Below are 26069 nucleotides of genomic sequence, written 5' to 3'. Positions count from 1 at the left end.
ACACCCTTCTTCTGTGATGTGAAGGAACGGCTCGGGCAGTTTTCCTTTGTGTCTTTCTGAGTGACTGTGACTGCCACCGGCCTTCAAAGTTTAAGCTCCTGACAGATATTAAAGAACAATTCACTTATTACAGCTAAACAGAAAAGCATATGGAAAAAGCACACTGCATTAACATCTGCTGCCTGGGCTCCATCTGCTCCCGCTGGCTCGTCTTCTCCTCCAGACGGGCCGGCCTGTCAGCGTTCCAGGGCCAGCTCCTTCTTCCTCGCAAGCAAGGCCAGGCTGTGCCTGTTCATTCTGACCCACTCATGCGGGACTGGCCACTTCTCAGGTGTCACGGAAATGTGGGAAAGTGGATAAGATACATAATGTTTGGCAGCGGTGGGGTCTGGAGTTCCTACTCGGGATCACTGCTTACTCACTGCACGGCCTCGGGCAGCTGACTTGCCATTTCTGTGCCTCCGTTTTCTTGTCTGTTAAATGGGGTTAGCAATAGTGCTCGTTACATCTAAGGATCGTTGTGAGAACGAAAGGATTTGCTGCAGGTAAATCCCCGGCAACAAGGGCATATATTCAATGTTCAGTAAATACTGATTCTTGCTCTTGCTCTCAATAAAAATATTCACTTCCCACCCTCCACCCCCCACCCGTGTTACTTGCCCTGTTTCTGACAGCCTTACACCTTGTCTCTTAAATGGCTGATTGGATGGCGCGTATGGCATGACCACCCAGCCTCCCGGAAGCTCCCTCTTTCACATGTGCACTCTTAAAGACCCAGCCCCTCCTCCCCATCACTGTCCGTATAGAGTGCCAACTAGAGGCTCCTGTCATGTTGGGATGGAGGTACCGGTGCCCCGGCAGCACGGGGCCAACTAAGGACCAGCCAGCCTCGGCTTCCTTAGCCTGCAGCTTCCTCCTCCTGCCTGAGCTGATTTTGCCTCCAGCTAGCAAGACAAACCAAATGTTGTTATTTGAGTATCTGGTTGCCTGTCAGAAATAATTTCTAAAAATGTTTTTCCTCATTCTCGCCCCTCGCTGTCTAAAGCAGCCATGTCTGGGGAGCAAGTAGAGCAGGACAGGACGGCGGGCAGCCCCGGACACTGGGGAGTGGACTGTAGTACAGCGGTCCATTGCTACTTACCGGCTGCGGGTTGGAGGTTGGGGTGAAGGTCGTAAGCAGGTCACTTCACCTCCAAGTTTTCTCATCTATAAAATGAGAGTGCTGACAGCGTTTGCCTCGCAGGGCTGCCATAAGGTTTCAATTAGTCCACGCAAGATCTTAGAACCTGGTATGCGATAAGGATTACTACCATCAGCAATCCTGGGAAGCAGCAGGTGAGGTCACAAGGAGAGCTCTGGGCATGAAGACAGCCTGAATGTGGAGCAGGAGTGAGCATAGCCAGTCCTGGGGTCTCCTGACCCATCCCTTTACTGTGGGAGCCCAGGAGGAGTGAGGGGGTTTCACTCCCCTTTCTTGCTCCATAATCTCAGGTACGGTGCATGGTCCCATAGAATCCAAGAGCATCCATGTGATAAGGAAGCAGAGAGACCAACATGTCCCAGGTTTTACCAGGAGAGGAATGTGGCTCACTGTGGCACCAAGATGATTTCGGGTGCTCCACAGATATTAAATAACCTTGCATCACAGAGGAGGAAGCGGGTGTCTTTTTATGCTCCTGTGATCTCTCTGACCTGCCAAGGAGACCATCCCAGCCTGACACTTGCACATCTCTCAGTTCAACAATGAGAGTGCGCCCTGAGCTCCTAGCCTCAGGCGGGCAACTTGATCTAGCTGGGGTGAAATAACATTGTTTCCTGTTTTTTGTGTTTGGATTTTAGGAACCACAGAAATCAACTTTGTACTTCACCATAGAAGTATATATGTTTCAATGGTAGCCAAATAAAATTACTGAGTAAATGGGAAACTGTTACAAGTATGGCCCTACCCATGTGCCCAGTGTGCAGAGGGCCACGGGGCCCAGGGAGCGCCAAGGAGGTGAGCAGAGTCCCTGCCAGGGGTGCGACCAGAAGCTGCAGCTCCCTGCCTGCCCCCCTCCCCACTGCTCTGGCCACTGTCCCCCTGGGCATCGCAGGCTGGCCACAGGTGGTACTTTCTGTCCTCTGGCGTTAGGGCAGGGCTGACCCTGGATCGCCTCCAGGAATGAGGACTCAAGAACTTCTTAGAGACGTGTCCCATCCCAGCCTGTCTTCACAGAGAACCGTGACACAGCTAGCAGCTGTACCCTGACAAGTTCACACGAAGAGCCATCTAGTGGTCTGAGCAACGGCGGTCCATCCAGTCTCCCGGAACCACTTTCTGCTGGGTTTGTTTCATGGGTTGTCTGAGGATGAAGGGAAGCTTCTTTGTCTAAATCCAGCCAGACTTAGGAAGTCAGGCTGCAGCTGCTCAGCTGCTTAATATAGAACTTGGCCAATAGCAATTTGTCTGACCAGCCTGGGTGGCAGGTAGACTCTCCTCTGGGGTGGAGAGCCCCACTCCAGAGCAGGAGGGACAAGAGGAAGCGGAAACTACCCTTTCACTTGTCACCCTGCCACCCAGCCTGTCTCCAGTTTCTCTTCTCACTTTCTCTACTCTCTGGGGCCTGACAGGCCTGGCTCTTCAACCTGCTTAGATAACCTCTTTGAGCTTCTTCATCTTTGAAATGGGTGGATAAAAACATTTAGCAGATGTTTGGCAACGTGTCCATAACACATTCTATACTCTCTTTTTATTGAGTTGTTGGTAGGTTGGTTGTTTATCTCATTCTACTAAAATGTAAGCTCTCTGAGAACAGGCATCTGTCTTTTTTATTCATGGACATATCCCTGCTGCCTAAGACAGTGGCCAGCACGTACTTGGAACTCAGTACAATGTGTGAATCAATGCATGAAAGGTTACTGTGGAAATTTGGATGAAATAATGTTGATAAACTTACCTTCTTTTCCAAGTGAGAGGATGGGAGACAGAGAGACATAGAGACAGACTCCCTCATGCACCCTGATTGGTATCCAACAGGCAACCCTCATTTGGGCCCTATACTCTGACCATCTGGGGCCATGCTTGCAACCGAGCTACTTTTAGCACCCGAGGCACAAGGCTGCACGGAGCCATCTTCAGTGGCCAGAGGCAGTGCGCTTGAACTAATCAAGCCATGGCTACGGGAGGAGCAGAGACAGAGAGAAAGAGAAGGGGGAGGGGTGGAGAAGCAGATGGTCACTTCTCCTGTGTGCCCTGACCAGGAATCGAATCCAGGACATCTATACACCAGGCTGATGCTCTACCACTGAGCCAGCCATCCAGAACTGATCATTTTACCTTCTATCAACTGCTTTACTCTGTGTTGTAAGTGTTGTGCTGGTTAACATATTTTCTTATCAACCCTATGAGGTTTTGGTAAAATACCCACTTTACACAGGAAAGAACCAATGCCCAGAAAGTTTCACTAACCTTCCCAAGGTCACACAGCTAGGAAGTAGCATAGCCAGGTTTCAAATCCAGAAGAGTGACTCTAGAGCTTGCACTTGTAACCCACTCTTGGCACAGTGGGCTATGCTTGCCCATCGCTCTTCTTCGCTCAGCAGTTTGAGAGATGGACACTGGGCACATTCCACCTGAAGAGAGAGACCAGAACTTTCCTTTTGGGCAGTACACACAAAAGTTGGTTGTGATGAGGTTTTTTGCATGTCCATTCTGAAGCCTGTTAGGAAACATCAGGCCCCAGTGAACTGGGTGGCCATAAACAGCCCATGCCGTCCCACGAACAGCAGGCACCCTCAGTCCAGGATGCAGGGATGATTTTTCTTCAACACCTTGGGCGTGGGCACTGCTATCGCTTTAATCCCCCTCTCGCCCTCCAATAGAGATGGCTGATCTCCGAGTCATGCCAAGCGCACGTGTCAACGGGAAGAGCCAGCGAGGTGCCTACAGTCTGCAGCCAGTAGGCCTGCAGACCGCAGCCTTCTTCGGGAACTGGGCCAATGAAAACTTGCTTGGAAGCCCCGTCCCTGGGAGGTTGGGCCAAGGCAAACACCGGCTCATAAAGGAGATTTAGGGGGCGACAGGAGCATATTCATTTGTACCTCTGCATAGTAAAAATAATTTATTGGCAGCTGCTGGGAGGCTCAGTTCTGAAGTCACATAGATAGCAATATTAGCTGCCTTTCCTGTTCTCTCTTCTCCCACCCCAAATGGCTTTGGCTTTCAGATGATATAAATTGTGTGTGTGTGTGTGTGTGTGTGTGTGTGTATTTATTTACAGGCGTCTTCCCTTATTTATATCGCCGGCTCCGTGAGCATTTACATTTCTTCTGAGACTCGGCTGTAATGAGCTTACAAATGTGTCATTCATTACCCACTTGCGGCAGGGTGTTTGGGAGGAGGGCCCCCCCCCCCCCCGCCAGCAGATGCAAAGGATGATTTTGAAAGCTTGATGTCTTTCATCAACAGCAGGCCCATTTTTCTCCTTAAGTGCCCCTTTCCCAAGAGGACCGGGATGGGAGAATGTTAAGAAGGTGACGGCCAGAACAGGAGGGCGGCCAGGGAACTGAGGCAAGAGAAGCAAAGACGTGCAGGAAAAGAAACCACGACAGAGAGCGTGCTGGGGTGGGAGGGAGCAGCGCAGGGGTTAGTCTGAAGGGACAGAGACACAGGCAGCGAGGCAAGAGGACTTTTACACCAAGGACCCAAGTTACTTAAGGAAACTTCTACCTCCTGACCCTTTCCTCCTTGAAGACTTCAGCCGCACTCAGTGATCGCTTTCTTCCAGGGTCTGCGGGGGGGAGGGGGGGGAGAGGATGACACCTCCTTGGGGTCCTTTTCCTTGGATACATATGGGACATTCCACCAAGGCTTGTTGTCTTCTTTTTTTAAATTTAATTTTCAATTATAGTTGATGTATGATATTATGTTCATTTCAGGTATACGACATAGTGATTAGACATTCATGTGCCTTACGGTGTGATCCCCCTGATAACCCAACTACCCACCTGCACCACCCAGAGTTATTACAGTATCACTGACTGTATTCCCTATGTTGTACTTGACATCCCTGTGACTCCGCTTCTAACTGGCAATTTGTGCCTCTTAATCCCTTCCAACGTTTTCATCCACTCCCCCCAACTTCCCTCCCATCTGGCGACTGTCGCTTTGTTCTGTGTTTCCAGGATTTGTTTTGTTTGTTCATTCAGTATGTTGTTTAGATTTCACCTGTAAGTGAAATTGCATGGTATTTGTCATTCTTCATCTGACTTATTTCATTTAGCGTAATGCCTTCTAGGTCCAGCCATGTTGTCAACAAAGCGTGAGAGTTCATCCCTTTTTTTTAGGGCCAGGTTGTATTCCGTTGCATGCGTGGACCACATCTTCTTTATCCCGCCGTCTAGTGAGGGGACACTTAGGTTGCTTGCATATCTTGGCTATTGTAAATAATGCTGCAGTGAACATAGGGGTGCAGATAGCTTTTCAAATTAGTGTTTTGGATTTCTTCAGATAAATACACGGAAGTGGAATTGTTGGGTCATATGGTGGTTCTATTTTTAATGTTCTGAGGAACCTCTGTATGGGTTTCCATAGTGGCTTGTGTCTATTTACAGTGCAACAGTGCATAGGGATTCCCTTTCTTCCACATTCTCTCCAACACTTGTTGTTTGCTGATTTATGAATAGTAGCACAAAGGCTCGTTGTTAATAGCCCGTGAGAGTAGCACGTAGGTTGTATAGCCATGCTGTGTGATTTGGGGCATGTTACTTAACCTCACTGTACCTCCGTAGTTTCACCTGTAAAATGTGAATAGTCACGGTACCTACTCGATAAGAGTTGTTCTGGGTCCCCCCCCCAATTTCCTTGAGTTATAATTGACAAAACTATACGACCTTTAAAGTGTACAGTGTGAAGATTTGATATATGTAAAAATTGTGAAAGGATTTCCCCCACCGATTAGCAGATTGTTCTGGGATTTTAGAAGGATGATCTGGGTCAGGTGTTTGGAAAGTTCTCAGAATAAATGTTCAGTAAGTATGAGCTACCATAGTTGTTATTACCAAGTTTGTATTCTGGGCTTTCCTGTCCTTGATTCCTTTGTCTGCCGCATGAACATACTCTTTCTTCTCGACGTTAGGCAGGAAAACGGCTTTCTCTGTGAAAGCCTCCTCTACTTTCGCTGGACCGGAGACCAGCTTCCAGTTCCTGATGAACCCCATGGCACATATCCATCTCCGCACCCACTTTCCCCTTCTGGTCCTGTACAGAAATGAATTATGCACGTACAGCATGCTTCCCTCTCCTGCGCTTGTCCGAATTCATCTTCCTCTCCTCCCCTCTCCTCCCCTCCCCTCCCCTCTCCTCCCCTCCCCTCCCCTCTCCTCCCCTCCCCTCTCCTCCCCTCCCCTCCCCTCTCCTCCCCTCCCCTCCCCTTTCCTCCCCTCCCCTCTCCTCTCCTCCCCTCCCTTCCCCTCCCCTCTACTCTACTCCCCTCCCCTCCCCTCCCCCATGCCTGGCAGGGAGTAAGCACCCGGTTAAAGTTTATAGAATGAATCAACCAGTGCTTCTCAACCCTATCAGACCCAGCCCCTCCTTAATGTAACAGATCTTTAAAAATATTCCTTTTATCTATCCTGAAATGAAACCCATATTTATGACCATCTACTTACACTCACAGCTCTAAAACAGATCAATCTACTGCCCTAAGAAAAATAGGAAAGGTATTTTTAAAAAGTAATTTATATTAAAAATAATGTATATTGCATTGTGTAAATGATCAGGCACAACAGGGGACTAGCCTTCTCAGACTTTAACATGCAAATGAGTCACCTGGAATCTTGTTAAGTGCAGATTCTCACTCAGTCCAGGTGGGAGCCCAAGACCCTGCGTCTCTAACAAACTCCCAGGGGAGATTGATGCTGCTTCTCATGGACCACACTTTGAGTAGCAAGGGCTAGAAGACAAAGGAAGAGGTCAGGCATGTTAAAACCCAGGGAATTCAAGGCCCTGGCTGGGTACCTCAGTTGGTTAGACAAGTGTCATCCCGATATGCCAAGGTTGTAGGTTCGATCCCTGGTCAGGGCACATAAAAGAATCAATCGATGAATGCATAAATAAATTGAACAACAAATTGGTCTCTCTCTCTCAAATCAAGCAGTGATAAAATATATAAAACCTACAATTAATTCAGCAGTTACAAATGCAGGTGGATAAAAGGTGTGTTTATTGATAACATCTGTAGCTTGTGTGGACATTGATGATGTCATCTTTTGAAATCATGGTAAAACTCTAAATGGTGTGAAATCTCCCCTTGCCTGAAATGGCAGTGTCTTTTTGAGAAAATTCAGTTACATTGAAATTATTCAAAAGTACTCTGTGTTATATGTAAATTTGAGTTAGTTTCTTGGCCCCAATAATTAAATATGAGCTGTTCACCCCATTGACACCCAGAGACCTTCAGATATCCTGCGGGGTTCCGGGTGGGTCCTCCTCACTCAGCCCCGCGTGTTCCCTGCACTGCCAGGACCCGGTGTGCCCCACCCACCAGCTGCCTGGCGCCTCCCCCAGTTGTATGGCAATGAGAAATGCCTCCCCGTGTTTGGGCGCGCCGCACCTCTGGGTCCCTGGTTTCAGGCAGTGGCACCGCGCAGGTTCCCAGTGTGCGTGGAGCTGGATGAGGGAACACAGGCCAGGCTGGAAGGAAGCTGTGATGGTCTCACTGGCAGAGGTCGTCAAACTTTTTATAAAAACCGCCCATTTTTGCAGTGCTGGTAGACCTGGTCCCTACCGCCCACTAGTGAGCGTTCCAGCTTTCATGATGGGCCAATCGCGGCGCTGTTTGGTTGCACGGTAGGGCCAGGTTGACCAGCATGCAAAAGTGGGCGGTTTTTATAAAAAGTTGGACGACCCCTGGCAGAGCAGATGCCCCTTCTACATACCAACAGGCCACCGCTCAGCCCTGGACGGTTGTCACACACACGGGAACCCAGCCCAGTGCTGTCAGCTCCCTTGCTGTTTCAAAAGAAGGCAGAAATCCCGATTTTTAGATGAAATCTTCAGGTATTGAAATGTTGCCTGGGATTAAAAAAAAAAAAAACCAAACAAATGAAAAACACTCTACAGAGAGAGCCAAACATCTGTGTCTTTGATGGGACCGCTGTGCCCCCAGCGTGACCTCTGGCTTAAGGTCAGTGTTGTGCCATCAGCTTAGGAGTTGTCCAGATGAACGCTCCTCCTGTCCTTAGGTCACCCCAACCCTTCTCCCATCTCCCCAGTGAAAGGCCAGTGGCTGCCGTCAGGTTCCCATTGGATTCGGGCAGACAGCAGAGGAAAGGTGGAGCTGGAAACTGGTGGGCCATTCCGTTTATTAAAGTCTCATGATGGCCGACGAGCAAACAGGCAGAAGACCGCTTCCACTTCTCTCAGGGCTCCCAAGCCCCTCAGCATTCCGGACTCACCGGACTCCTTCTCCAGACTCAGTGGACTCACAGCCCCCACCAGCCTCAGCACTCCCCAGCCAAACAGGCCAGGCGGAAGTACCCCTTCTCCGGCAGACAACAGCAAACGATCGCCCCTCCCGGTGGAGGCGGGCAATCCGCAATTTGCGATCTGCCGCCCTGAGGGCAAGCACCACGGCCTCCCACAGACCACACACACAGGGAGCTGCCCGTGCTGATGCAAAATACCAGCGAGCAAACCTAAACACGCTTGTTTCACACTTGAGACACATTGGCTTGCCCAATACCCGTGCACTCTCCTTCTCCTGAACCGTATCCAGCCCCCCGCCTCTCCACCCACCGGGACTCCCTTCTTGGGTTAACTGGGCCCCTTTCTCTGGCCATCTCCTTTCTTCCCAGTTCACATGTGCCATCTTGACCGCTTTGGCAGGTCGCTAGGGCCTGTTGTTCTGGATGGGAACAGGGTTTGAACAGCTGACTCTGCCAGCACTGGCCTCCGGAGCACTTGCCCCTAGAGCCGTGGTTCTCAACCAGGGGTGTTTTTTGTTGTTGTTGTTATGCAGGGGACATTGGCAACATCTGGAGACGTTTTTGGTTGTCATACTGCTGTCACATCTAGTGGGCAGGGATCACAGATGCTGTCAAACACCCTGTGATGCACAGGATGGCCCCACAATAAAATGTTAGCCACTTGAAATGTCTCTAGTGTCATAGCTGAGAAACTGTCCTTAGAGGGTATCCAAAGGCTTTGTTATTGAAGCAAGACTGGGTTGTTCCGTGGCGGTCCCTGTCACATCCACCTTGGGGGCTGGAAGGAGCACAGGGGTTGAGGCCTGTGCTGGGCTCTGAGCGCGTTTCCTGGACTCCTGTGATCAGGCCGGAAGGACACGGCGTTTTGGGGTTGAGGTCCAGGCCGTGGGGCCTCGGGCAGTGTCAGAGATGAACAAAGCTGGAAGGGCGGATTTGAATCACTACAATACCACTGCAGTAGGGAAGGGTCCAGCGTGAATGGAACTCCACTGAGATTTGTGCTGGGTGACCGGGCCTTTCAGAGGGAGCATGAGGGACTAAGGAGGGGGTGAGCAGGGGCTCAGGAGTCGAGGAAGGGGAAAATGACAAAACACAGGAAGGGCGGCGGGGGCGGGGGAGGGTCTGTCTGTGTGAACCTGTCTGAGTTTGCTCCCTGGCGCTTAGCCAAGCCAGGCACCTCCCCCTCCCACAGGGACACACAGGGGCCCTAGCTAGGGTTTGGCTGAAACAAACTACATGTTTATGGCATCCTTGAGTTTTCTCAGGCGAGCACGACAAGGAGGCCTGGTGTCATCCTAGGGGTGTGCCCTTGAGCTGTCAGAAACTAAGTTAGTATCTGATCGCCTGTAAAGGCCAAGGCCGAGGCCTGATTGAGAAGGGACTCCGAGGGTACTGGCTAGAGTCTGGTCAAGGGGCACATCTTGGCCAGAGGGTCACTCATTCTCCCTGAGGATGGTTCTGGACCCCAGGGTTCCGGGTGCCTGCTGCCTCTTTCTCTATAAAAGTTCTTATCAGCCCTCCGTTTCCACTTGACCTAGAATCTATCCGGTGTGTAATTGTTGTGTGTGTGAGTAAAATACAAATGCACAGTCTTGGCACATAGTGAAAACTCCCACCTAAATAGATCCTAAGCTTTTTATTTCATTAATGGTTAGATAGTTAGGGTTATGGGTATGTATCACGTCAGCAGTTCTCAAACTTGTTGGTTTTGGGACCCCCTTATATTTTTAGATGTTACTGCAGGCTCCCGAAGCACTTCTGTTTCTGTAGGTTATATCTCTCAATTAGCTCTGTTTATTGAAATTTAATCTAAGGCATTCTTTAAGTGTTTATTAATTTATTTAAGAGAACGGTTTTAACTCATATGTCTAAGTAAAGATTTTATGTGGTCCTGGCCGGTTGGCTCAGCGGTAGAGCGTCGGCCTGGCATGCAGGGGACCCGGGTTCGATTCCCGGCCAGGGCACATAGGAGAAGCGCCCATTTGCTTCTCCACCCCCCCCCCTTTCCTCTCTGTCTCTCTCTTCCCCTCCTGCAGCCAAGGCTCCATTGGAGCAAAGATGGCCTGGGCGCTGGGGATGGCTCCTTGGCCTCTGCCCCAGGCGCTAGAGTGGCTCTGGTCGTGGCAGAGTGATGCCCCGGAGGGGCAGAGCATCGCCCCCTGGTGGGCAGAGCGTCGCCCCTGGTGGGCATGCCGGGTGGATCCCGGTCGGGCGCATGCAGGAGTCTGTCTGACTGTCTCTCCCCGTTTCCAGCTTCAGAAAAAAAAAATACAAAAAAGATTTTATGAAAAATAATTTTTTTTACAAAAAAACAAATCTAGTTAAAAGAGAAATATTTGTTTGACATCTTTGCAAATCTTTATATCTGCCTTCATAAAAGACAGTTGGGTTCTCACGTCTGGTTATGCCTTCAATTTGTTGTGATTTCACATGTCATGTAGTTTCTGGAAAACTCCTGTGTGCTGGTCGGAAAATGAGGGGAAAAAGGAAAATAATAGCTTCATATTATGATGAAAATGGTTTGACCTTAAAGGCTCCCAGAAAGGGTCTTAGGGACCCCAAGAGTCTCTAGACCACACTTGGAGAACCACACATTGAATCATCAGTGCAAGCATTCTATTCTGATACATTATAGCTAACATTTATTAAGTGATAGGCATTATGCTAAGTGCATTGCATATATCAACTCTTTTAAACTCTCACAAAAGCCCCATCGTGGTTACAAGTTATGACTCCTGTCTTACAGAGAGGTACACGGAAGCTCGCAAAGTCGGGCACTGTCTCCAGGGTCACACCATTGGCAAAGCAGCAGAGGTCGGATCTGAACACTTGCCACCCTCCCACAAAACTTAGGTCTGCTTATCAAGTGACCAGGCACCAGCTAATAAAGTCCATTGAGTACTAAATGGGCTAAATGTTCTTTTGTTAAATATGCTTGCCATGTTCGTTCATCTCTGTCTCACCTTTACCGAGTAGGTCTTCTCCACCCCCCCCCCTTTTTAGGTATTTTTCTGAAGTAAGAAGCAAGGAGGCGGAGAGACAGACTCCCATATTCCCCAACCAAGATCCACCTGGCAAGCCCACCAGGGGGCGATGCTCTGCCCATCTGGGGCCATTGTTCTGTTGCAACCAGAGCCATTTTAGCGCCTGAGGCGAGTCCATGGAGTTATCCTCAGTGCCCGGGCCAACTTTGCTCCAATGGAGCCTTGGCTGTGGGAGGGGAAGAGAGAGACAGAGAGAAAGGAGAGGGGGAAGGATAGAGAAGCAGATGGGTGCTTCTCCTGTGTCCCCTGACCAGGAATCGAACCCGGGACATCCACACGCCAGGCTGACGCTCTACCACTGAGCCAGCCGGCCAGGGCCTCTTCCCTCTTTTTTACAAGTGAGAAAACTGTGTCTCTCAGAGGTAAGCTTCTTTCCTTCTGTCTCAAGGTCAAGGGGCAGAGGCTGGCTCCATCTGGCTTCCTCCCTCTTCCTCATCTGATGCTATGCTTCACATTAGCATAAATAAATTTGCTAAATTGCACTGGGCTTATTTTTTAGGGTTTTGTTAAAACGGAACCTGTTTGTGCCCAGTGTGGCCCATTGGTTTCTAAGTGCTGGCCCTCCCAGCCACGTTTGGTGCATGTGAATGAGGTGGGCAAGGGGCCTCTGTTCGGTCTATTTGCATTGGCAGCCTGGGTAATTTCATGTCCTAATTGGGTGCAGCTATGCACACTGCGCCCTGCCATCCGTCTGCCCTGGCACTGAGGTTTCTTTGGAAGCAGGTGCGGGCTTCTCCCCCAGTGTCCTTCCCAATGGCCTTGGTCACCTTGGTGATTGGAATGAAGCCTCGGACACTGAGTTCAACAGCAAATAGCTCCTCAGCTGGCCGTGTGTCCTCATGACACAAAAGGACGCCATAAACTGGTCATGATGAGTGAGCTGTGTGACAGACGCCCTCACGTCTGAAAAGCGCAACTGGCCGGGGTTTCCTTTTTGGCACCATTCGTACTCCTAACAGCTGCCGAGAGGCATCGTGGTGTTGCAGGCATGGCCTCTGGACTCCGACTGCCCTGGGTTCAAATCCTGACTCTTCCACTTCCTAGATTTGGATTTGGACACTTCACTTCCCTGAACCTTAGGCTTCCATCTAAAAAATGAGGAGAATAATATAGCATCTCCTTCATAGGCTCATCCTGAAGATGACATGAATGAGGACGAGCAGAGAGCTTGGACACTGACACACTGTCAGTGTTACTGTCTTATGGGTACATGTTTCTTAAGCACCTGTGTGTGTCAAGCACTGTGTTCTGTGCTTTGTAGATTCTCTCAGTTCCTGGAAGGTGGTCCCAGCCTCAGATCTGGGTGATGGATGAAGAAATGGAGGCACAGAGAGATGACATGATCTACCCCAAGTCCAAGACCAGCCAGAGATAATTATCAGAGGGTGAAGCAGGGAGAAGACCTGATGCCCATCTAGTCCTTGGTCCCTGGTCTCTTAAAGTCCATCAAATTCTTTCTCAGTGAGCTGAAATGGTAGAGCTTTGTTAGTTGATCGTATTGATAAATGACAAATGACTAATACAGAGAACGTCCGGCAAAACACACTCAGGACCTGTCGCTTTATAGAGGAGAAAATTGGACACTTGCTAAAACAAGACAAGTACCCAGGTCTTCTCCCTCCCTGTCCAGTCTTCTTTCTACACAAAAATAAGAGTAACTTTAGCAATAAATGATAGTTTTAAAACCATAATGACTCACTGCCAGCCCCACCCCACCCCAAAACAGGACCACGGGGCCCAGATTCAATTGACTTGAGTGAGTAGCAATCCATCCTGATATCCAAACATTAGAGAACCAGGGAAAGTCAGAAACTGACCCAGATGTCTCTCAAATGGCAGCCTGGGTCGTATAACCTGCCTCTCAGAGCCATATTGTGTTTAGCATATTTCTACCTGATTGAAATTGGATCTAAATATGCCCAAGGTTGAATGGGAATGGAGGACATTATTGCATTTAATTATTTTTTACAGAATAAAAATGGATTCTAGCAGAAGCTTAGTGGGAAGGCAACAAGATAGCAATTAGAGGTTTGATGCCTTCACGCAAACATTTGAATGTGCAATCATTGTAATAAGTACATTAAAATAAAATAAGTCAAAGGGTTGCATTTGCATAAACAACCCAAGGTGAGAGTGGAGGACCAGTTAAAAATAGAGGGGACACAGCTCGTTGATCATAATGAAGAAATAATAACCAGTCTGTCCTCCGAGGGGGACCATCAGGATGAGACAGTTGAGGCCCACTGTTAATTAATAGCGAGCCCAGTCTGGCCTCACTGCTCAGTCTTCCTGTTCCTTGGGTGGTGGGCACGTTTTGGAAGTTTTATGTATAATGCATTCACCCTCACCAAAATGCCGTGAGGTAAGGATTAATGTCATCCCCATTTTACACATGGAGAAACGGAGGCATGGAGATCGTGAGTCACTTTGTTCCTAGCAGTGTGGCCTTGGTCCAGTCGAGTTGTATAACCCGTCATTTTCTCTCCATGGTTAGGACTAATTCTGCCCGCTCAGTCCTTTTGGAGAGGACGGGGACACGGGTGGGAAGGGCCAGAGTGTGAGGGTACAGGGATGCTGAGGATGCGGTGATTATCCTGGACACATGTGCCCGGGTTCTCAGGGTTGGTCTTTTATAGGAAAGGGAGCCTGGGTTTGGATTTCCGGATCTTGGGTCTCCAGGGAAACGAGAGATGCGCCGAGATCTGTTTGCCTCTGGCAGGTAGGTGAAGAGTTAGAGGAAAGGTGAGGTGATTCGTGATGGTCATAGAGGGATGGGTGGATAAAGAAAAAGTGGTATATCCAGACAGTGGGGTATTATTCAGCCTTTAAAAAAATTTTTTTAAAGGAAATCCTGCCATTTACAACAACATGAAGGTACCTTGAGGACATTATGCTGAGTGACATAAGCCAGTCAGAGAGGGACACCTACTGCATGACCCCACTTAGGTGAGGGATCTGAAACAGTCAGAGGTGTAGAAGCGGAGAACAGAATGGTGGTTTCCAGGGGGCTGGGGGAGGGGATGGAGAGGTTCTTAGTTATACAAGATGAGTACACTGCAGAGGTCTCTGTCCCACACCGTGCCTACGGACGGCAATACAGTGCCGTGCACTTAAAACGGCGTTGAGGGTAAATGCGTTCCGTGTTCTTACCACAACAAAATAAAGTGGAAAAAAGAAAGAGGGGGCAGGGGAGGTGGAAAGGTGGGAATCAGCTGCTAGAGAAACTGGCATTGACTTAGGGTGACAGGTGTTCTCAGGCCCTGGATGATGCCTGATTCTCCCTGCGAGGCCTCTCTCTGACTTTTCTAGAAGGACCTAATGTCCGTGAGCTCTTTCTTCATTCCAGAAAACAAAACATATCCCTTCCCTTACACTCGGATCTTTTGATTTCCTGCGGCGGCTGAGTGGCATCTGAGGCCAGGCGGAAGGCCACCGGACCTCACTGAGCCGATCACCCCCATTGTGGTGTGTGTGTGTGTGGGGGGGCTCTCTGAGCAGATGACGTGTATAAATCTAGAGCCATGTTGGAATGGATGGTGACGCCTGGTCCTGACATCACAAATTAACCAGAGGAATTGGCTAGTCTCTGATGGGCAGCTTAGCTTCGTCTATAGCAGTGTTTCCTGCGTCTGGTTCTGCCAGAGAGAGCTAGCACACGTGAGCTTCTGAAATCAGTGGTTTATGGAGGTTTTCTGCTCGGGGGCCAAACTGCAATCCTCACTCAGTTAATGAGGAAGCAGAACAGCCCAAGAATAATACATGGACTGTGTCTGATCAGAGAGGATGCAGATAGCTGTAAGGGCAGAGGCTCTTCTGTGCACCCTTGTTAACTTCTAAAATACAGGCTCGGGGACAGAATCTAAATTCATGTTCTTGTACAGTAGGCATCACAGAACTGGTTTTCTGACTGTTGGGGACAAAAAAAAAAAAAAAAAAGAAAAGAAAAAGGCTCCTGTTCCGGAGGAGAGCTGGAAGGAAGAAAGCTGATCAGGCTGGCTCCTGTATTAATCAGGATGAGCGAGACCACACTGCAGTAACAAAGATCCCCAAACCTCCGTGACAGAAAGCAACGGAGGCTTACTCCCACCTCCAGTGGGCTGGTGGAGTCTCTGCTCCACACTGGCCCCACTCAGGGATATAGAGTCTTCACTACCAGGAGTGCAGCAGGGAGGGAATGGCAGATTGTGCCCTGGCTTCTGTCACGTATCCTGGCCACAGCAAGTTGCTTGGCTGTGCCAAATTTGCAAGGGATGGGAAGTATAATTCTGCCATGTGCCTAGAAAGAGGAGGACTGAAATATTTGTCAGGCACTTTCTTGAATACCACCCCTGCCCCGCATCCAACTCTATCCCAACCTAGGCTGTATAAGCAAACAGAGAGATACCTCACTCACTTCCCCATACAGAAGGGGGAGCTAAATGCTCTGGGTTTACCTCTCAGACAAACAGAAGAGACACGATACTTTAGCAAGTTTGAGAACCAGACAGGTGCAAGTTCACTTCCTCCCCCAGATGACTTTGGGCGAATATCCCTAAGCATTTTCCGCCTCCGTGCAAGATGGAAGAATACTACTAGTACCTGCCTCGGAAGTTATTTCTGAAGGTCAAGTGAGATATCACATATAAGGACTTGGCATAATGCCTGGCACCTGATATGTGGTCCAGAATGTTGTAAGAACACCCTGGCTCCCCGTTCTGTTAAATGACCTCCTAATGGGGCCATTGTTGATATACAATAAATAATACCTGTGAATCACTTAGTTCGTGGAGCCTGGCTTATGGCAGGAGCTCCCGAAATGCATTGGAGAGGCTGCTTAGGATTTCTGCAGGGCCTCTGGACAGAATGAAGGGAAAAAAGGATTATCAGTGGGTTCAAGAACAGAGACATGGAACCTCATGGAGGGGATTGCTTGCTAGTCTATGTGGGGAGGGAAGAAAGACCTGAACCCGGTGTTGGAACCAGAACGTCCCCATCGCCAACCAGGATATAATATCAGCTCCGCGTATGACGAGCAACTGCTCCGTGACTCCGTACAGATGCAGCTCTCCCTTCTGGGCATCTCTTTATTCCCTTCTGCCTGCCCCATTGCCCCCCAGTTCCTGCCGGGCTAAGCTCCTGGTGTTTCGTGACTCCTATTTACTGTCCCCTCCTTCCCTGTGACTCCCTGCCACCTGATGGGCCACCAGCCAGCCTTAAGGTAGCTATTTGTAGGTGACATGCCTATCCCAGATCCACTGACTGGGTGGGAGGGGATGGGAAGGGAGCCAGGTCTTGTGGTAGGAAGCCTGGCTGCAGTGCTTAAGGGGACAGGGTGACGGGGGTCTAAAGGGCTCTGTAGCATCTTAGAAGTGGGTAGTAGAACAGGTAGCCCAGGGCATGAGGTCTGTGGTTTGCCGCGTTACCTTGGGTAAGTCACCTGTTTACTGATGCTCAGTTCCCTCACCTGTAAAAGGAGAGTAACAGCAATGCTCAACTGACAGAATCACCATGAGGGATCTTAGTGTCAGCTGTCGTTCTGATAGCCTCTTCTGAACAGAAGTCAGCGCTAGGGAAGGTGGGACAAAGACAAGAAGGGTGGCCACATGCGGCTTCTTCCCACATCACTGCTGAGCCAAATGGGGTCATTGGGGACACCGCCAACTAAACCACTCTGTAGGGCAGGGGTCCCCAAACTATGGCCCACGGGCCGCATGCGGCCCCCTGAAGTCATTTATCCGGCCCCCGCTGCACTTCTGGAAGGGGCACCTCTTTCATTGGTGGATGCATCCTGTGCTCCTGGAGTACTGTATGTGGTGGCACCGCAAAGCACGGCGTCGCTCACGTACAGTACTACTTCCTGTGACATGGAAGGCATGCGTCACTGCTCTGGAAGCACGTCATATCACTTGTTACAGCTAGCAGTGACAAATATGGAACCGGACATTGACCATCTCATTAGCCAAAAGCAGGCCCATAGTTCCCATTGAAATACTGGTCAGTTTGTTGATTTAAATTTACTTGTTCTTTATTTTAAATGTTATATTTGTTCCCGTTTTGTTTTTTTACTTTAAAATAAGATATGTGCAGTGTGCATAGGGATTTGTTCATAGCTTTTTGTTTTTGTTTTTGTTTTTTTTACAGAGACAGAGAGAGAGTCAGAGAGAGGGATAGACAGGGACAGACAGACAGGAACAGAGAGATGAGAAGCATCAATCATTAGTTTTTCGTTGCGCATTGCGACACCTTAGTTGTTCATTGATTGCTTTCTCATATGTGCCTTGACCGTGGGCCTTCAGCAGACCGAGTAACCCCTTGCTTGAGTCAGTGACCTTGGGTCCAAGCTGGAGAGCTTTTGCTCAAACCTGATGAGCACATGTGCTCAAGCTGGCGACCTCGGGGTCTCAAACCTGGGTCCTCGGCATCCCAGTCCGTCGCTCTATCCACTGCGCCACCGCCTGGTCAGGCCATAGTTTTTTTATAGTCCGGCCCTCCAACGGTCTGAGGGACAGTAAACTGGCCCTCTGTGTAAAAAGTTTGGGGACCCCTGCTGTAAGGCACTCTTTTTCTTAAAGGGCCAGATAGAAATATTTGAGGTTTTACAAGCCAGATAGTCTCTATTGCAACTGCTTGCCTCTGCTATTGTAGCATGAAAGTAACCCTAGATAACATGTAAACGAGCAGGCGTAGCCATGTTTCCATAAAACTTTATTTACCAAAACATGTGGCAGGTGGCAGGTGGATTTGGCCCACCGGGTGGTTTGTTGGCTGGCTAAAGGAGGAGCCACGCTGAATGCCAGCCTCCTGGGCCCCGGTGCTGTTCCCGCTGTTCTGTCCCCGCCAGTCTCTGCCTTGCGAGCCCTGTAGAGGCGGACTTAGGAAAACCAACAGAGAAGGCAGCTTGCCTCAGACTTTCTACTCATGGCCAACGTGTGTCTGTAACAAGGGGGCGGATTTACGGGACCAGGTAGCGTTCTCTGTAGCCACAGAGGTCCCCGGGCGGGCTGGCTTCGGGCCTGTGGATTCTCTTTCAGGCTCAGGCCTTGCGGATGGACTCCCAGCAGAAGCCACGTGTTTTAGAAGTAATCTAGGGAGGAGCTGAGTCTGGGGCCCCCACTTTCCTGGGAAGACCCACCCCACCCATTGTCTCCAGAATTGTCTCCCGGCCTTTCTCTCAACCCCCCCCCCCCCCCCCCCGTGACTTAATCAGCTCTGCTCCAGGGACAGACATCAAGAGTCACAGCTCAGACACAGAAATGTTGCCGGTTTGCATCTCCCCTGGGAATGATTCCCTGTAGGGATCATTCTGCAAAGGGTGCGCATTCCCCTCCAAAATACCCAGCGATGTCTCTGCCGGAGCTGACTGTGGCTGCCTCTGGTTTCTCTCGTAGGCGTAGATCTATGAGCATATCTTAAAGGCAATGGGATGTATATAATATCCTACCAGTATTTTCTCCCGTTATAACTTTATTACAGCATTGCCAGCCCCTTAAATAAACCATCAAAGCACTCTCTGCTGAAATTTAAACAGAAAGCTGGAACAAAATGTCCATAATCCACCTGCAGAGACAGTCCAGGAAACTTACTTGAGAACAGGCGGTTTGGTTTAATAACAAGCACTGAGACCCACAGTCCTAGCACTTGACTGCCTGTGAGCGCTTTAGTTCTGATTGGAACGTCGCATTGTTTTCAGACAGGAAAACTGAGGTCCAGACAGACAAGTGTTACCTGAAGTTAAGCTCGTAGCAAAGGCGGGACCTAAATCTCTGTGCCCCGCTCTGCGAGGGCTGAGCTACATTATGACGTGATCGCTCAGTAAAGCGCCTCTCCCATGTTTCTTTCCCGTCTTCCGCAGGATGGCTACTTCTCTCACCGGCCGAAAGAGAAACTGCGAACGGACAGCAACAACGAGAACTCGGTCCCCAAAGACTTTGAGAACGTGGACAACAGCAACTTCGCCCCGCGGACTCAGAAGCAGAAGCACCAGCCGGAGCTGGCGAAGAAGCCCCCGAGCAGACAGAAGGAGCTGCTGAAAAGGAAGCTGGAGCAGGAGAAGGGGAAGGGACACTCGCTTCCTCCCGGCAAAGGGCCCAACGAGGTGCTGCTGCCTCCCGGCCACAGAGCCGCAGCGAACAGCAGCAGCCGGGGGAAGGATGCCCCCAGACAGCCCCACGCCCGCAAGAGCGGGGGCGGCTCCCCTGAGATCAAGTATCACCAGCCCCCGAAGTGTGACATCTCGGGCAAGGAGGCCATCTCCGCCCTGTCCCGCTCCAAGTCCAAGCACTGCCGCCAGGAGATCGGGGAGACCTACTGCCGCCACAAGCTCGGGCTGCTGATGCCAGAGAAGGTGACCCGGTTCTGCCCCCTGGAAGGTAAGCCCCAGCCCCCGAAACCAGCCGGTTCTGCCCCCTGGAAGGTAAGCCCCAGCCCCCCGAAACCAGCCGGGAGAGGCGTCTCCTCTCCAGTTTCCTCCTGCTCACGTTCTCAGACCTGCTGAGAATGGGCTCCCTCTTTTGCAAACCCTAAATCAGGACATAAGATAGGACATACTTGGTATTCTCTGAATTCTGGAATCTTGGATAAAAAAAGTATTCCAAAATCAATGTACCTTCTGTTATAGCTTTCACCAGTTGCAAAGGATGAAACGCAGTGAAATCGGGGCTCATGTGGATCTGTGAGCATATCTTAAAGGCAGTGGAATGTATATAATAGCCTCCAGCTGCAGGAGGCGAGGGGATGGTACTGATACAGTTGTTTTCTGTCGCAGCAGAATATCGGGATTAGAAGTGACGGGGATCTGATTGTAATTGAATGTGATTCGAAAAGTTTCTAATTGGTTGCATTGACTTTGGAGGCTTTGAAAAACAGCCTTCCCATATTCCTCCATCCTAAACTCCTTCCTTCCTTCCTTCCTTCCTTCCTTCCTTCCTTCCTTCCTTCCTTCCTTCCTTCCTTCCTTCCTCCCTCCCTCCCTCCCTCCCTCCCTCCCTCCCTTCCTCCCTTCCTTCCTTCCTTCCTTCCTCCTTCCCTCCCTCCCTCCCTCCCTTCTCTCCCCTCCCCTCCCCTCCCCTCCTCTCCCCTCCCCTCCCCTCTCTTTCCCTCCCTCTCTCCTTTCCTTCCTTTTTTTCCTCCTTTCTTCATTTCCTCCCTACCTCTCTTCCGATCTTTCTTATTTTTTTTCCTATCATCTTTTTCATTTTCTTACCCCCCCCTTCTTTTCTCAGTCTCTCTCTCTCCCTCTCTCCTTCCCTGTGCTGGACACTTCCGTGTGCTGGTGACCAGTGATCAGTCAGATCTCTTGCTGTGAGAGATCAGAGCTATATAATAGAGGCTCCACATCCTCCTGCCTCGAGACAGAACTGATCTCAGACCAACTGCAGAGCCGATCCAGGCAGCAGGCAGGGGGCTTCGGGTCCCGCTGACATTAATGGTTTAGAAGCCAGGTAAGGAGGACTTTGCCCAGTGGCCTCCTTTACTCTGAGAAGCTACTTGTATTCCTGAATCTTTCTTGATGCCGAAGGGAGTTACGTGGTGAGAACGGCTCCCAAGGAAAAGCAGACTAGAGAGACCCCTAGAGAAAGCTTAATGCCGTTTGTTCACCGGACAGATGGGAACACGAGGCCCGTAGAGGGAAGGAGACGTATCCAAAGTCACCCAATTAATTGGAGGCTAGACTTGAGTGAAAATACGGGAGCCTCACTACTGGTCGCAGAATCTTGAAGGATTGGGGTCAGGTCAGGAGCAGCCACGCGTGCCAAGTGCAGGGAGCCTCGAGGGGCAGATGGCAAGCTCTCTCTCTGTGTCCCCTGGGTGGGGTGGGGCGGGCACCACTCCAACTTCTTACTCAAGTTCATCTGTCTGTTTTGAGAGTGTTAGTAGCGAATGTATACGTACATGGTGCTTTCTTTTAAACACAAAGATTTGTTTTTTTTAAAGTTCATTTCCTCTCCCTCGCATTTTAATACCTTATCTCGGTTGCCCCGAGGGCTTCCCATCTTTTTTCTTGACGGGACTTGGCAGATAGAGTGTAGGAATAAGTAAACGGAGAGAGATATCTCCCAAATCGCCTGTTAACCCGTGCACGGCCTGAAAACAAGCGGCAGAAGCCTGAGTCGAACGTCCTTTCAATGGAATAACATGGGCACGCACTATATACCAAAGGTCGGCGCGCCTTCTCTGTGAAGGGCCAGAGAGTAAATATTAATACTTGGGACTTTGTGGGCCGTGCAGCCTCTGTCACAGCTACTTAACTCTACCCTAGGAGCACGAAGGCAGCCCTAGACGATACATACACTTACTTGGTTATGTTCCAGTGGGCCTGACTTTACAGAACCAGGCAGTGGGCCGGATCTGGTCCGAGGGCTGTAGGTTGCTTACCAAAACTATATAGCAGTGTTTTCCAACCACCAGTCTGCCAGAAATTTCCTGCCGGTCTGCGAAAGAGTCAAGCACCCTGAAGCTGTGTGAAGATTGTAGACACAGTAGTATCCCCCATTATTTGCAGTTTTGCTTTCCGAGATTTCAGTTACCTGCAATCAGCCACGGTCCGAACATATTGGAAATAATGGAAAGTTTCAGAAATAAACAATTCGTAAGTTTTAAAGTGTGTGCTATTCTGAGTAGCACGATGGAATCCCACAGTGGTCCGATACAGCCCACCCGGGATACGAATCATCACTCTGTCCAGCGTCCCCACTCTGTGGACACTTCCCGTCCACCGGTCACTCAGTAGCCATCTGGGTGATCGTCAGATATACTCTCTCCATATCATGGTCCTTGTGTTCAAGTCACCCTTATTTTACTTAATAATCCCTCGTTCACGTATCCTTTACTGTGTAGTATATTGTGGTAATTGTTCTATTTTTATTATCAGTTAGGGTTGTTAATCTCTTCCTGTGCCTAATTTACAAACTAGACTTTATCACAAGCATGCACTTATAGAAAAGAATGGAGTATGTGTACGGTTCAGGACTATCCGCGGTCCCAGGCATCCGCTGGGGATCTGGGATAAGGGGGAACTCCTGGTACCGGTATATCCGACTCTGCTCGCAGCTGATGTTACAATAAATCGTCACACCAGCCCTGTGAGGTAGCTCTGTTATCAACCCATTTTGTCAGTAAGGAGACTGAGGCTTGATGAGGTTTAATCCTTGGCTAGAGGAGTGCAGCTCATAGATGACAGAGCTGGGGGATTGGAACTCAGGTTCTAGAGCCGGCATCCTTTCCAGAGCCTCTCTCTCCTCGGGAGGCCAAAGGTTCAAGTTAGCTCAGACTGTCCTGGCTCAGGGACGCCCTGCAGCCTGTAGGCCGCCTCCCTCTGATGTCAGTCTAGTTGCAAGGAGAAGGCTGAGCATTAACGAGGAACCAGAGGGTGGACGTGGCCAGTGGAGGCCAAGGGTTTTCCCGCTTCTGGTCATGCTGAGTCATCTCTAGTGCAGTTTCTCAGTGTGAATCTGCCGGGTGTTTCCCCGTGGCTTTTGCTGCGTCAGCCAAGGTGGCCCAGCCTCCCAGAACCCCTGAGCCGGTTAATAAGACTGGCATTTAAGAGCCATTGCACACCCAGCCCGGCAGGGCTCTCATTTGCTGCACCACAGCCTCCCCCTTTTGCAATAAATTTACTGTGAATAGACTAATTGCAAAATAACCCTAATTGGATAGTTATCAATGAACAAGTTCCCGTGGAACAAAACGGCTTACAATTAATAGCATTTAAGCCATAAACTATTCTTCGGCACATAGCTAGGATGTAATTACACCCCATACGGAGATTGTGTTCCCTTTCTGGAAACTGTGACACCCAGATTTCCCTCTGCTTAGGGAGGATTTGAGCTCCATCCCAGAGGTCCTTTTATTTCCTGCTAAATGAGGAAATGGAAGTGGGAGGGGAGAGAAATTTAATACGTGAGTAAATACACACACACACACACACACAGATGTACACACTGCGCTTGTCATTTTGCTGAGCTCACCGTCACCCAAACTTCAGCCAGTATGATGCTGGAAGTTGAATATAATTAAGGAAACACTTCCTCTTGGTCTGAGGTCTGAAAAACTCAGAAAAAAAGAAAATAGATTTTAAATGTTGCTTTCTTTTTTTCCTTTTCCTTTTTTCCAAGTTAGAGGAAGGGAAATAGTGAGACAGACACGCACATGCGCCCCAACCAAGATCCACCCGGCAACTCTTATCTAGGGCCAATGCTCTGATCATCTGGGGCCATGCTTGCAACTGAGCTATTTTTAGCACCTGAGGCTGATGTGCTCAGACCAACTGAGCTTACCCTCAGTGCCCGGGCCAATGCTTGAACCGATCTAGCCACTGGCTGCAAGATGGGAAGAGAGAGAGAAGGGGTGAGGGAGGGGAAGAGAAGCACATGGTCACTTCTCCTGTGTGCCCGGACTGAGAATGGAACCCAGGATGTCCACACTCCAGGTCAACACTCTATCCACTGAGCCAACCAGCCAGGGACATGTTGACTTTTATAAACGGTCCCCACCCACTTCTCCCAACCCCAGTGATGCCTGTCCCCTCACTCAGCACCACTCGAAAAAGGAAGCATCTAGAACCCCAGGGGATGCTCTGCTTCCTGTGAAGACAGCCCTTCCATGTGTGACTTGTCCACTGCACTCTGAGCCTCCTGGATAAAGCAGCTGGAGTGGTGACACGTGTTCACAGGAAAGGCGGAAGCTGCAGTCTGTCCCTTATCAACCACGAGAGTGAGATGCGGTGATGTCAGGCCGGGTGCTCTAGCTCGTCAGCCCCCAGCTGGCTGCAGAGAGGCTAATTTCCAATCCCCCTGGGGCTCTTATTCCTCCCAGAGCCCCTGTGATCACTGTAGCAAGCAAGCTGCCAACCCCCACCCAGGCAGCTCTGTACCCCCTAATCCCCTGGGACAATTGCCTGGGACTCCTGTTACTTCCTGGGGCTCCACAATCACCTGAGGGCCTCCAGTCACACCAGCTGGACCTCCCAGTGGTTCATGGAAATGAAACCACAGTCAGCTGGAAGGCCAGTGGTAGCCTGGGCTGGAAAGAGACGTTTTCCATCCAGAGACCTGCAGGCACTGGGTTTTGAATCTTCCTGGTTCTGCATTTATTAGATTGACTAGCTGTGTGACCCTACTCTCCCAGTGCCTCAGTTTCCTCATCTGTAAAATGGACACAGATCCTCATGTGTTCTCCTCCTAGGACTGTGGCTGAAATGGGACCGTGTATATAAAATGCTTGGTGCAGAGGGGGTCAAGCAGAGCAGATGTGCTTGGCTGTTGGCAGTAGTGATGGCCGTGGTAGCAGTTAATGAGGCGGGTTATTGAGAAGGGAAGAGTAGAAAGCCTGCTCGATGGCTACTTCCCATTGGCTGGCCGTATCTTTTTCACACTGTTCTTCCCATGCGGCCCCGTGTGCCTCAGGCATTTCCTCATGCCCTGGCACTGTTGCCCTGTGCCCTCCCCTTCTATCCTACCTTGTCTCGCTATCACCTCTTTTTGCTCCAGATTGCAGCCTAAATGCCACCTCCTCAGGGAGGCCTTCCCAGAGCACACCTCCCTCAGAAGCCTTGGCCACAGGGGACACACTGACCCTGGTGAAGGACGGAGGTGGATCTCCCAATAAATATCTTTCCTAATCAAGATTGGTCGACCCATAAGAGGCATTCTGGTGCTGGGAGCTAGGTAATACAACTTTTTCTGCCTCATTACATCTGCAACACATTAGGAAGCTCCCTCCCAGCGGCCCTTATGAGATACCAGCCTCCCTCCATCTTGAGTTAAATTGTCTGAAGAAAGACCCCACTTTATCCCGGTTCCTCCCGCCCTTCTTCACCCTTCTCCGTGCCAGGTCATTGGTGACTGACTGCAGCCCAGGTGTCCAGGTGAAGCATGGGAGACGAAGAGTGTGAGAAGTCTTAGAGAAAGCAGAGCCAGCTGGGAGATGGGGGGGGCTGCCCTCTCAGCGGGAGCTCAGGGCCTGAGCAGCTGGGGGCGGCGGCGGCAGTGAGTGATTAGCGAGGACTCTGAACTGACCGGCTGTGGGGTGGCAAGCATTTGCACTTGACTGGGAAAGCCGGCTCAAATGTCAGAGTGAGGGTGACAGAGACAGAACGGGGGTTTCTGATGGAAAGGCAAGTGTCCATGTCTTTACCCGTCAGCCTTTGCACGAGGCCAGAGGCTCTGGACAAATGGGCCCTGGACGGAGGTGGCTGGGGGAGGCTGGCTGCCCGCCGCAGAGAGAGGTAGCAGATGGCACCGCCAGCTGCGGGAAGGCTGTCCCCTGTACATTGCCACACACGGGGAGCAGTGAGAGGATGGCACCGCATGAGTGGCACGACAGCATGGCTGGCAGCCTGGCATGGAGGGACATGGAGACGCGGACGTCAGCTCAGCCTCTCTGAGTGCCCCGGGGCACATGCCTCAGTTTCCCCATCTGTCAGCAGAAGACACCGCTTTCTTCCAGGTCTCTGACTGTATCACTCATGATGAGAAAATGAGGGAACAGCTGTGAGAAGCTAAAAGGCACCGCACTGATAGGGATAGGGTAGTGTGCCAAAGCCGATTGGTCCGCGCACAGCTTGGCCAAGCGGGTAAGGCT

General features: G+C 50.2%; 1 protein-coding gene across 1 annotated transcript in view; it reads left to right on the top strand.

The window, feature by feature from the left end:
* The window catches only part of XYLT1 (xylosyltransferase 1), a 334100-nt gene that overhangs the window by 166690 nt on the left and 141341 nt on the right, over window positions 1-26069 (top strand). The window contains exon 3 of the mRNA XM_066274755.1: window positions 19342-19858. Coding sequence (XP_066130852.1) covers window positions 19342-19858 — 517 coding nt within the window. The remainder of the gene's footprint in view (window positions 1-19341; window positions 19859-26069) is intronic.

Source organism: Saccopteryx bilineata, chromosome 4, assembly GCF_036850765.1.
Source record: "Saccopteryx bilineata isolate mSacBil1 chromosome 4, mSacBil1_pri_phased_curated, whole genome shotgun sequence".
Lineage (NCBI taxonomy): Eukaryota > Metazoa > Chordata > Mammalia > Chiroptera > Emballonuridae > Saccopteryx > Saccopteryx bilineata.
The sequence above is the reverse complement of the archived record's forward strand: the minus strand, read 5'-3'. Positions and strand labels throughout refer to the sequence as shown.